Consider the following 13,435-nt stretch of genomic DNA (forward strand, 5'->3'; position numbering starts at 1 on the left):
TGAACCATCAGTTGTTTTGTTTACAAGTCTGTATATGTTTATATTTGTTGAATGACTTGTAATGTTATCGTTTATGCTTATTTGTCTGTATCGGAACATGACACCCCGAGTTTTGATTATAATGAAAATACATTTATTTTATGAAATGCTTTGGTAAACATTGTTTTATCATGTTTTGTTTTTGGGAGCAAATTCCGCAACTCTTTCAAATCAAAAGGATTTACTCTGAAAATATTTTTAAAGCATAAATGAAAATCGGTCTTTTCTAGCCGAGATTTTGGGGATGTCACAATAATCAAAATCGGTCTCATCGTAATTAGTCTCGCAATCAGAAACATCATTTACTCTACCAGTTGGCGGAGGAACTTCAGTTGCACTTTCTACATCAACAATGACTCTAGGAATGTTTTGAAAGTACATGGTGAAATCGATAAAAAGTTGAGCATCGGATGAAAAGATATTTTGAAGTACATCGACATTGTCTACATTTTCGTGTGAGACACTGTCAACATTTTGAACAAGGTCATTATTCGATGGTAGATCCCAAATACTTCGATGATTAACATGCTCGACAACACACCGATGCCTATTGTTTGGCTCTCTGATGTAGAACACTTGTTTGGCTTGTAAAGCATATATGAGTTGATCATCTTTGTATGCTTCGCGTCGTGTGTCGATACTGGTGAAATTATCACTAGAAATAACTCTTGTTCGAGTATCAAACCATTTGCAATGAAATAGTACAGTTGAATAATCATGTGTATACCTCAACTCTATAATCTCTTCTAACTGGCCATAATATTTCTCTCCTTTCTCACCCACTGCTAAAACCCCAGAGTTTTGTGTTGTACGTTGTGTGTCACGACTATGTACCATAAACCTAACACCATTGACTATGCATGCGGTGTAAGAATAAGCATTCATTTGCGGACCCATTGCAAGAGCCGACAACTCTTTGTGGAATTCTGGAGAATTTTCTATTTTCATTCGATGAACCTAGAAATTATAAATTAATATGTATTATGTATTCATTAGATCAATGAAACAAATTTGTTTATTAATTTATATTACCTTTTCACGAAACCAGTCACGAAATTCTCTCTTTTCATCACTTTGGGGATGCTCAGATTTGAATTTCCTATGTTGATGACCAAAAGATATAGATTTAAAAAGATAAAAAAAATTAAGGATGGAAGTTAGAGATAAGATTAATTACTTGATATACTTTGTGACTTCTTCACAACTATTCAATACAAACCATTCCATGTTATTCATTTCCGTTAAATTAAGAGTTTTTATTTGAGTTGTGCTGGTCGGTCGACATTTAGACTCAAACATCCAAAACTTTGTTTTTTCAATGACAACATCTTCATTTCTTTCCGGACGATTCTTTACATCTTGAAGGTACATCGAACAAAATGATAAAGCTTCTTCAGCAACATAACCCTCAGCTATAGAACCTTCCGGCTTCGCCTTGTTTCTGACATAGTTTTTTAGTCTTTTCATATACCTTTCGAAGGGATACATCCATCTCATACATATCGGGCCTCCAACAATCGCTTCATCAGGTAAATGCAAAACTAAATGAATAATAATGTCAAAAAACGATGGAGTATAAATCAATTCTAACTTGCAAAAGATTGCAATAATGTCTACTTTTGATTTCCTCATATATTCCACCTTCAATGTTCTGGAACAATGTTTCTTGAAAAAAGTACAAAGGTCTACAATAGGTGTATACGTATCTTTGTCTAACAACCCTCTTACTCCAATCGGTATCAAACGTTGCATAAGAATGTGGTGGTCATGCGATTTCAACCCAATAATGTTAGTATTGGTATCGTTCACTTTCTTATTGATGTTAGAACCAAACCCATCCGACAGTTTAACCTCTTTTATAAATTGACAAAAGAGTTGTCGAGTAGATTGCATGAAAGAGTATCTTGCTTGGGGTCTATGAAACTTGTCACCATTTTTTTGCAACCATTCATTTCTCCGAATGTTTAGAATTCTCAAGTCCTCTCGTGCATTTGATGTGTCTTTGCTTTTATTGTTCATTAGAAGAGTACCTAACAAACTCTCATCCACTTTTTTCTAGACATGAATGAGATCTATGTTGTGTTTCAATTGTAGAGAAGACCATTACTCGAGTTCGTAGAAAATGCTTTGTTTCGACCAGTTCAACTCCTAATCTTGTCGCTTTGGCTCCCTAACTCCATGCTCAGGATGTTTACCCAGTTTACGAGTTAGTAGGCGACCTAGTTGCTCTTGTATGTCATCATTACTAAAGTGTCTCAGAGCGGGTCTTGTCACTTTCATCCCGTTAAAGTCCAACGTCTTTCTTAACGGATCATTAGCATCTAGGAAATGACGATGACCGATATGTACGACTTTGTTTGTTGCATGATACAAAGGAGTGTCTTCATTGCAAGTAGCACATGCTCTATACCCTTGCCCACTCCAACCTGATAGATTACTACGAGCTGGCCAATCGTTTATTGTCCACAACAACATAGCTCTCATCGTGAAGAATGTGTTTGTCGCCACATCTTTAATACGTACGCCTGAGTTCCACAAATGTTTAACCTCTTCCACCAACGGTCTAAGGAAAACATCCATATCCTTGCCAGGAGCTTTCAGGCCTGGAATCAACAAAGTCAACATGAATGATGACTCTTTCATACAAAGCCAGGGTGGCAGATTGTATGTGGTGAGTATGATCAGCCATGTGCTATGTGGATTACACATGTTTCCAAATGGATTGAAACCGTCAGGTGAAAGACCTAGGCGTATGTTACGGGGTTCACTCGAGAAGTCGGGGTATTTTTTTATCAAAATCTTGCCAATGTTCCCCATCAACAGGATGAAGCATCACACCATCTTCTGAACGTCCGGTACTATGCCAAATCATATGTTTGGCAGTGTACCTCGAACAATATAAACGTTGTAGTCTAGGGGTCACAGGAAAGTACCGTAACACCTTATGAGGTACTTTCTTACCCTTGATGTTTTTATTGATCCATCGGCTCTCTTTACAAATGGGACAAACTTGCAATGAATCGTGTTCTTTCCAAAAGAGACAACAATCATTTTTGCACACATGTATCGACTCATACCCCAGGCCAATAGACTTTAGTTTCTTTTTGGCTAGATAATGTGAAAGGGGAACCTTGTTGCCTTTAGGAAATGCTAATTGCAACAACTCAAGGAGTTGATCAAATGAACTATCAGTCCATTTGTTGTTCACCTTGATATGCATTAACATTGCTAGAAACTCAAGGGAAGAAAAGATGCAACCAAGATACAATTGAGTTTCCATTTCTTCCAACAACTGTGCAAAATTATCATCCATACCGCTACCACTTGTATTCGAGGTTCCTTCATCAAGGTTGGTATCATTTTCTCTTGACTCCCACATCACATCGTCAATTAAATGGGTCATTTGGTTACTTGGCAAGATGACTGGAGGAATAAAAGATTCACCATGATAGATCCAAATTTTGTACGATTTACTGAAACCATTTATAAATATATGGCGTTCAACTGCAGTCGGGTACTTGAAGTAACGGTTATCACATTTTTCACACGCACATCTGATTTTACCATTACTATCAAGGTGTGACTTCGACTTCTCGATAAAAGCTTTGAGTCCTGCTTGGTACTCGGGATGGTTTCGATATTGATTAGTAGCCCAACTTTTATCAATATACATTATGTTGCTGAAACATAATTTTAGGTTTAGAGTTTAGTATACAGAATTAGCATTGTTTTTTTTTTTTTCAATCCACATTTTTTTACAATTAGAATAATAAAAATATAAAAAATTAGAAAAATAAAAAAATTAAATTGAAAATTTTTATTTATGCGTTTTTTTAATTAATTTTAGTTACAATTACTTGTAATTTATATATGCAAAAGTTGTAAATATTAAATAAAAGGGTCAAAGATCCATAAAAAAAACATTTATTACTATTGTAAGTTAACTATATAACTTATTGGTTAATTTGGGTTTAGCTTGGGTAGAAACTATATAACATTTTTTTTGTATTTTTTTTTCCAATTATAACAATAATTAATTTTTATTTTCTTTTCAATTATAGCATCCTACTTATAAGAAAACCACATAATTTTACATAATACATAAGAACATGAAATTCACATACTTTTACATATATATTATGTTGTTGTGTTGTTCTTTTTTACCGTCGAGATTAATATATATAATTTATAACATTATATAAATATGTTGCAAATAAAACATTTAAAAACTAGAAAGTTTCTAGTATTTATATATAAGTTTTTAAACAATTTTATAATTTTTTTTGTTTTTTTTTCCAATTATAACAATAAATTTTTTTTTCAATTATAGCATCCTTTAACCTATTTTTATGGTAACTGATTATTATTGGTTATAAAAATATAACCGTATAACTTAATTTGAAGATTATAAGTTAACTATATAACTTATTGGTTAATTAATTTGGAGTTAGCTTGGGTAAAAACTAGAAACTTTCTAGTTTTTGTATATAAGTTTTTAAACAATTTTATCAATTTGTTTTTGTCTTTTTTTTTTCAAGTTATAACAATAATTTTTTTCCAATTATAGCATCCTACTTATACCAAAACCACATAATTTTACATAATACATAAGATGATGAAATTCACATACTTTTACATACATATACCACATATACACCAAATACAAATAAATACACATACACACAAAATAAAATCCTACTTAAACCAAATACACATAATTTCACATATATAAATAATAACATCCTATTTATACCAAATACAAAAGTTTCACAATCATATACCACATTTACAATAAACATACATACATTCACATACACACAATAACATCCTACTTATAACAAATACATATAATTTCTACCAAATACTACAAAAAATATGTCATTTAGTGGCACACAAAAAGTGCCACTAAAAACCCAAAATAATGTCACTAAAGGTTTTTCAAAGAATCCGCGGCACACATAATAAGTGCCACTAGAAACGCTCCCACTAAAGCCCTTTAGTAACACTTTTAGCTTTTGCCGCTCTTTAGGTTTTTAGTGACACTTTTTTATTTGTCACAATAGAAAAAAAGTTTTTAGTGGCACATATTTTGTACCATTGAATCATATTTCAATTCAAAAATTCATGCTACTTTTAATTACATATTTTAAGACTTTAGTGGCACTTTTTTATTTGCCATAATACAAAAATTATTTTGTGCCATGTTTTACGCCAGTAAATACTCATGATATTTTATAATTTAGGGTATTTATATCTATATAAATTTTATCTATAATATTAAATTAAAATAATAATAATTAAATTGTAGCATGTAGAAAATAATAAAAATTTCATTGTTTTTCATCAATATTTTTAACTTTTTGAATTAAATATGTCTAAATATGGAATCATTTACATTTTAAACATAAAGTAACGGAAAAAAAAAAAGAAGAATAAAAGTAAAAAAATAAAATGAAAAAAAGAAAAAAAAAAACTTTAAACTTAATAGCAGATGAACTTGTTCCCTACGCTTCATGTTAGGTTGATTAAATCGTGTTATCTCGTACTCTAGAATTAATACTAGCAATTGCCTGTCCAAAAACAAACAAAGATGATTCAAAATACAGTTAAATAAGAATATTTTAGAAAATAAATAATAAGCTGAAAAATAAGAACAAAATGAGACAAAAGCAACTGAAAATTAAGCTGCAAAAATAAAACTAGATTAAGTATACTAGAGAAAGCTAAAACCAATGTTGAGATCCATATTGTGAAAGGAATCTCCTTACAGATGCAAAATATGGAACAAGTTTAAAGCTTGTTGGCAACATACAATATGGAATTCAGAGATTACATTGTAAAATTATTACATACTCTTTCTAATCTTAAATCAAACAATTTATTTGTTATCCTTTAATTTTGGCAACTATTACCATGGTTGTAACTAGATGTGGCTTATCCTTTTTGACTGAAGAACATAGGTTGGATGTTATGATATGAAAATAAGAAAAAAGGGCAAAAATAGTCTTCTTTTGAGTTATGTCAAACTTGTCAGATATGCTCAAACTAACAATAATATTCAATATTATGGATGGCATAAGGATATTAAGAACTAGTTTGACTATTTGAAGCTCTGGTGTAAAAAGGATTTAACACATAAAAGTGTGCATATATGTTTAACTTTATTATGGTGAAGTGAAGTAGCATTATTTGTTAAGCAGTACCTGATTTGTGTAAACTTAGCTTCCACGTATGCTTTCTTTGTATTTTCCCATGAAGTTATAGTTGATAGCTCCTTTGGTGATCTGTTGATTCATTTACAAAAGGCCAAAAAGATTAACCACACAAACTTCAAGTGTGTATTGGATAAATGATAATTATGTACTTCGAAAATTTTATAATTTACGCATTTACCCCTCACTAGTTTTCTAGTAAAGAAAGGCAACATATTACATACCTGGACATATATTCCACTTCCACCACATTGAGGGCAGGTGATCTGGATTCTAAATGGACCTGTTTGACTCATTATTTGTTAACAAACCAAAACCACATTTTAGTATTTAGTAAAAAAAAATATTTTTTTTCTGATTAAAATAATTATAAAATTAAATTATACAAACACCAACCATTCCTGCTCCTTTACACCTCCTACATGTTTCAAGCTTTGTTCTAGGAGGTATACCAAATTACCAGTTCCACCTTTATTTAACCACAATAAAAAATTAATAGACAATGACATTAAAGAAAATGTGGATGTTTATAAAGCACGAAAGATATTCTTACAAAATAAGTTGTGGGGCCAAATGCTAAGCCTCCGAAAAATCCAAGAAGACCTCCAAAGAAAGGGAAGGTTATACCTACAAACATTGTGAATGCTAAAATCCAAAAAAAAAAAGATTAGTAAATGATACTTTAAAATAGATAAATTCATAACATTTTGCCTTGAAATAGAATTGTACTTTACTAACCTACGTAGATATTGCGCGTACAAAATTGTAAGAAATCCATATCAAGAAGATTTTAAAGGACTTCCCTCTCAAACATCATCACCATGGTTATCATGTTTTCCCCAAATTTGTACCAATCAATTAACACTAACACTTCCGGTGCAAAAAAGGAAGAAGGTTGTTCTATGTGGTGTGACCTACAATGGCCATATAAAGAAACTTGAAGCCAGTGTTCATAATGTGAGGAGTATATGAAAACCATCAAAAACATCATTTATCCAATACAAACAACACTTAGGTTGTATTTGGCAAACTAGCTGGAAGGCTGATTTTAACTGATAACTGAAAAATGTAAAATGACATTAAAGGACGTTTGTTTATTAACAGACAATCAAAGATGATAAATTGAATGCATTGGAGGGTCGTTTGTTTCTGCTTGGCCCTGAGATGATCAAGGGTTCTCGTTGAAAGATTTAAAGAAAAGAAGGAAATACCCTTTTAAAAACTATACATTTAAAAGAATCAAATACAAACATTTTTATTATTATAAAATATCTCGAAAACAATTGTTTCTTTTGCGTCGACATCTTTTATTGTATTATTTAATTTAATTTTATTTAATTATAGATAACTATGTACTTCTATTAAATTATATGATAAATCAAGTTTGTTATTGTCTAATAAATGGTAAAAGGTTAGAGTAAATTAACAAGATTTTCCATGGTTCAGGTTCCCAATATGTCCATATGTTAGGCTATTTGCCACATGCTGGTTAGTATTGTCTTATTTCAATGGAGCTGCTTATGTTTATAAGCATGCATTTCATCAAACAATTTACAGAAATCCACAAGTTAAAATATGGTATTTACCGCGAAACAAGGGCATTTTTGGTAAACCAGATGATATTTTAACCACTACAGAGAAATTTATAGCAGAAAACGGACCTGAAGAGTTCGAAAGGCTTATAAGTAGGGTGAGTTTACATCGATGATAATAACAACCATCTCATCCTTATAACCCAAGAAAGTAGTAGCTTGCATGGTTTGTTTGTGTCACCTTTGGTGAAATCCTTCAATTTTATATCATATATCAAAAAAACAATTAATCATATTATTACATAAAAAAATCATAGTATCTCATAAAATTAATAATAATACCTCACCATCCTCGTCAAAGTTTAATTCATAAATGCCTTCATCATTCACCCATAAGTTGTATATACATGATGGATTGTTAGCTCAACTCTCGCTAGTGCCACAGTTGGTTCATTTACAGGAGGATCTCTAGCTGACCAATTTGGAAGAGCAAAAACTTTTCTACTTGATGCAATTCCACTTGCATTTGGAGCATTTCTTTGGTTTGATATGATATTCTCCCATCTTTTAGTTATCATAATTGTGGTTATCTTCATTCAATAGAGATAACAACTCATTTCATACCTTAGATTGTTTGCCATATCACGACCATTAGACACATAAGTTAAATATACAAGAACAAATTCCCAACTAAAGAAGGCATTGCATAAGAAAGCCTTTCAGATAATACATCATCTACTTTTCATTAAAGTCTAATAAAAAAGACAACAAGTCTTTATCATATCAGAATGTTCTTTTAGCTCTAAGAGTATCAGTAGCTCAAGTGATTATGCCAACAACGATTAAGTAAAAGTAGCCAATAATAGCAAACTAAGGAGGAAACATTATTGTTCACAACAAAAAAATACAATTCCTAGCATATGTAATAAAAATAAAAATAAAATGTATACCTCACCGTCTATGGCGAGCAACATGTTGGAACCATGTACAGGTTGCTCAAACTTCCTATGATAAATCCTTCTCTTCTAACTTCACCTTCAAAATTAACAAAAAGAATAAAAATTACAACAGTTGTAACAGTGACGAATAAAGGGCGTATATACATTGTTCTTTCTCACTAAGGAATTTCATCGAACACTTGGTGGTCGACTTATCAAATATCAAGTATGAAACAGTAAAAGCTCTGAACACTGATAGAGGGTGAAAATGTAATAAGAAATGAACTGAAACTAAAATATAGATGAAATTCAGAACAGTATTCGGCCTAAATGCAATTTTGACCACTGCTAGGGTTCACGAGTACTGGATGGGACGGTTTGGGCCCGAAGGACGCAAGCAATGCCGATTCTCGCCATTCATTAGTGACAAAGGGTGGGGTTGGGCATCAATCAGTGATGATAAAGCAAGACACAGATGAAGGAGGACAACAAGAGAAGATGAAGAAAAAATCTCACCATTGATTAACCTTGTAGGAATCGCCTTTGAACTCTTAAACATGCGATCAATTAGGGTTCTTGCGTTTGTCTCGATCATTGGTTAGCTACTTGAAGCATCCGTTGACTTAATCGATAGATAGATCTATGGTGAGATGCCAGAATCAAACACGAAGACTTCTTTTAGGAAAACAGACATTTAATAACTTTAGGGCACTTCTTATAAGTATTAGTGGCATAAATCGTTAATTAAGCGTCATTAGATCAATTAATTTTATAATTGTACATAAAATATGCAACAAAAAACATAATATAGTGGCATAAAAAAGATGTGTCATTAAAAACGTATGCCACTAAATATCATTTTTTTTATAGTCACATATACATCAAACACACATACATTAGCATATATACATCAATTTCACATATATTCAAACAAATATGCAAATATACAATCTAATTTTCACATATGACAATTTTCACATAATTTCACATATAAATACAAAATTCACAAAAAAATGAAATAATAGAACTTGTAGTGGTGGAAATCAACGGATATGTAGTTGGAAAAACTAGTCTTCACCCGAAAGTACCTTTACCGGAAAAACTGAAAAACACCACCAAAATCACTGAAATTGAACAATTTATTGCAATTTAGTCATCAAATTCAGCTTTTAATAATCATCAAATGTCCCTAAAGGCTAAACTACAAGTGGAAGTTATACAACTAATTGCCATTCAATCACCACAAACAAGAAATTGAACAATTTACTTCTAATAAAAAACAACAACACAAAAAACAAGAATATGAACAATTTATTACCATTCAATTACTAGATGAAGCTACAAATCGAAATTAACATACAAATTAAAAATGAAATTACCAAATCAACTTACGTTTCTTCAAGAAATGGAGTTAAAAATTGGTTCCAAAAACTTTAACCACACCTAGAGAAATTTGCTTGGAACAAGCAAATTGAAGAGAAAGTCAGCGATAGTAGCAAATGGCGAAGGGCAACAATGCAGCAAACAGAATGAAGAATGAAGAATGGAGGGTTTCTGCGTGTGTTTTTTTTTAATCTACGAGAGGCAATAGCGGCGATTCATTTAGCGGCGACAGAGAACCCTTTACGGGTGACAATCACTAATAGCAGCGACAAACTAGAGGGAAGGGTACCGCGTTATTTTTAGTGAACTATTAGTGACGACTTTTTTTAACTTTTAGCGGCAACACATATGTCGCCGGTATTAGGTTAGACAAGATAAGACACCCCACCCGTTGGATTGGATATCTCATCGAACGGTTCAGATGTAACAGAGGGGGAAAGCGCTGATTCGGGTGGCAACCCTTTAGTGGCGACACTATTACCGGCGACAATATCTAGAATCGCCGATAATGCCCCTTGTCGCCGGTAATAGTGTCACCGCTAAAGGGTATATTTCTTGTAGTGTACATATATATTACTAATTACCGTGCTTGTCAATAGGGTTATTCTCTAACTAAAATTCAAATTGTGTAATTAATTGTGATTTTTGTATTATAAAGATGCTAAAAACTAATAAGTGTGGATAGATGAAAAAAATTCATAAAATAAATTAGCAATATTTGTATTCAAGGTTGGACAAACGTTTTTGTCTTATATTTTTAAAGCATCTTATATAAGCAGCTGGCGAGTCGTGCTACATCAAAATTTTCAAACATAACCACGTACATATAATAAAACAATTAATATTAAACTTTTAAGAGGATTAATTTTGTCACAAATCTTTCATGAATTATTGAATGAAATAAACAATCAATCATTCATATATCATACCATACAAATCATCTCTAGTAAGTAGTAAACAATCAATCATTAATTCATATATCCACGTACTATACGTACTACAAATACAATCTCTAGAACAAGAATTAGATATGCAACAAACATCATATATCAATTGTGTACATTTTTCTTCCCAGAGTCTTTTTGTTGTCCTCTTTTGCGAAATCCTAGACACATACCCATCCACCAACCTTGAATAATGTACTCTGGTAACAATCTTGCAAAAGCCCACAAGATCGAATGTTGCCAATAAGGCATGCATTGTGGTTCATAACCAATAAAACGTATGGCAGCTTGAGCATAAGCATCTGTTGATGCAACAAACAAGGATGCCCTTCTACGGGAAGACATCTTTGTTGCCACATACAAGGGTATCTATTAAACATTTTGTGCACACAATCAATAAGGGATCAAACCCAGTTGTTACCAAATCAACAAGTCATCGAGTGTCAATTATGTCGACTAAAATAATGGTAAAGAAAATTAAATCTTAGTTTCAAAAGATGAGCATACCTGACACTGCACATCGATACCACTATTCTTGTATTCGACATAGAGGCACCTTGAAAATTGATTGATGTAACTAAAAAAAATTTAAAAAAAAAAAAAAAAAAAAAAAAAAAAAAAAAAAACAATGAGTTTGATTCTTAAGCATCGCTATTCCAACTCAAGACCCAAAATTCGTACGTTAACTTCTTTTCAGAAATACATAACCACATAAAAATTATGCAACACTTCCCCTAATTAAGCATATAAAGATATGGACACGCCTAGCTTGTAAACCGGGCATGCTAAAAATGATTTTGCTAAGTGTTTTGTAATGTAAAGAGAAAGTGATTAAAATTTACTATAATGTTGTTATATGAAAAAAAAAATGTAATGATTATGCATCCCTAAAATAGAAAACAAAACATGGGTTCACCATCCTCTACAAAATACAAATGGTATAAAACAAATATTCTTGAAGAGGCATGTCGCATGTTCCAAGAATATTTGTCCTCTATTCAAAGGATATTATTCAATTATTAAAGAATCTCTTCTTTTATAAGAATGGTAAGAGGGTAGATTTCGATATGTTAAGAGCAAGAAAAGTAATGTTCGTACTTCAACCTGAAACAACATTTTTAGATTATCACCAGATAATTACGAAGGACCTTACGCTTTAGTAGCAGCATAAAGTGCATAAAGAGGACTAGAAGGCATAACAACTGCAACACCCGACCCAATATTAACAATAGCTCCTTTCTTTCTCTTGATCATTCCAGTCAAGACGACATTTGTAACTTTAGTCGTCCCTTCAACGTTAACCTTAATTAAATCAGACATCAACTTATCATCGACTTCATGAAAAAATCTAGCATAAGGATAACAAACCCCAACGTTATTTATCAAAACCCCAACATCTATACCATCAACCGTTTCCTTAATCCTTTCAATCCCATGATCTAAATCACAACTAAAATCAACCACGACAATTTTGATTCGGGTTTGTTTGAATTTAGTACGGATTAAATCTGAAACATCGTTTAGTTTAGCAAGATTCCGACCCACAAGAACCAAATTTAGTCCTTTACTGGCCAGTTGGAAGGCAAAGGCTTTACCAATACCATCTGTAGGACCCGTAACCAATGCCCATGACCCGTATTTCTTGAGGTTTTTAGCGGGTCTGAGGAAATTAACGAACACCCAATTCAAGATTTGAAGGGATGATTTTAGTAGAGAAAGAAAAGCAAGAGCGAGTGGAAGAAGGAGCCATAAAGGTTGAGATTTGAGGTCTTGCGTTGAAGAGAAGTCCATGAAGATGGAGTTAGAAAGAGGTTATTTTGTTGTGGAAGGGAAGGTGAATAGTCGCTTAGATATTTTAAGTCATGAAATTTACATGCAGTATTTTAATGAATATAAGCTTTACTCCTATTAATGAGCATTAAAAGTTTGGTTGATAGCAGTTGGGGTGGGGTATGATTCCAAATACAGCAAAATAACAGTCAGAGCGTCATTATGGGATATATCACTCAAAGTTCCAAAACTTTTTTTAAAGTGGTCCATCAAAAAATAAATTAAAAAAAAAAACCCTACATATATTGAATAAAGGTTTTTTCAACATGGATTTATTCTAAATTCTCCAAATTGTTAAAGTGAAAGTAGGAACATTGCATATAACTGTCAATATTAATTTTACAAGATGAAGTGTTTTTGCTAATTGTTATAAATATTATTTAACAAGTTTTAAATGAAATTGAAGGTAGCCAGGGTAGGCCTCTTTTTTTTAAATAGCATGCGGCTAGAGTAGGTAGCCTATTTATGCGACTTTTTTTTTTTTTTTTTTGTTAAATATCATTTGTTCGAATCTTATTATCTTTTTACGTAAGTCTCTAAAATGTTTGAGTATCAAT

At 32.1% G+C, this 13,435-nt stretch overlaps 2 protein-coding genes and 1 long non-coding RNA gene across 7 annotated transcripts; all 3 read right to left on the minus strand.

The window, feature by feature from the left end:
* Window positions 1-2,803: 2,803 nt before the first annotated feature.
* On the minus strand, window positions 2,804-3,712 carry LOC145036005 (uncharacterized). The gene has a single exon (XM_078984496.1). The coding sequence runs from the start codon at window positions 3,710-3,712 to the stop codon at window positions 2,804-2,806; it is 909 nt and encodes a 302-aa protein (XP_078840622.1).
* A 1,639-nt stretch (window positions 3,713-5,351) lies between these two features.
* On the minus strand, window positions 5,352-9,426 carry LOC145037286 (uncharacterized). Of its 5 annotated transcripts, none has more exons than XR_013678726.1 (10): window positions 9,238-9,423; window positions 8,734-8,818; window positions 8,126-8,373; window positions 7,913-8,037; window positions 6,990-7,165; window positions 6,805-6,896; window positions 6,648-6,720; window positions 6,476-6,534; window positions 6,243-6,323; window positions 5,352-5,609 (listed from the first exon to the last, which is right to left on the minus strand). It is a non-coding gene; the product is annotated as an uncharacterized LOC145037286 (long non-coding RNA). The 5 variants fall into 5 exon arrangements; XR_013678725.1 differs by having other exon boundaries at window positions 8,126-8,407; XR_013678728.1 differs by having other exon boundaries at window positions 8,131-8,818; window positions 9,238-9,426.
* A 1,574-nt stretch (window positions 9,427-11,000) lies between these two features.
* Window positions 11,001-12,916, minus strand: LOC145037287 (very-long-chain 3-oxoacyl-CoA reductase 1-like). Its single transcript, XM_078985913.1, has 3 exons — window positions 12,202-12,916; window positions 11,556-11,625; window positions 11,001-11,417 (listed from the first exon to the last, which is right to left on the minus strand). The coding sequence occupies exons 1-3, from the start codon at window positions 12,837-12,839 to the stop codon at window positions 11,154-11,156; spliced, it is 972 nt and encodes a 323-aa protein (XP_078842039.1). The 5' UTR covers window positions 12,840-12,916; the 3' UTR covers window positions 11,001-11,153.
* Window positions 12,917-13,435: the final 519 nt, after the last annotated feature.

This window comes from Lactuca saligna, chromosome 3, assembly GCF_052625555.1.
Source record: "Lactuca saligna cultivar CGN05327 chromosome 3, ASM5262555v1, whole genome shotgun sequence".
NCBI classification, from domain to species: Eukaryota; Viridiplantae; Streptophyta; class Magnoliopsida; order Asterales; family Asteraceae; genus Lactuca; species Lactuca saligna.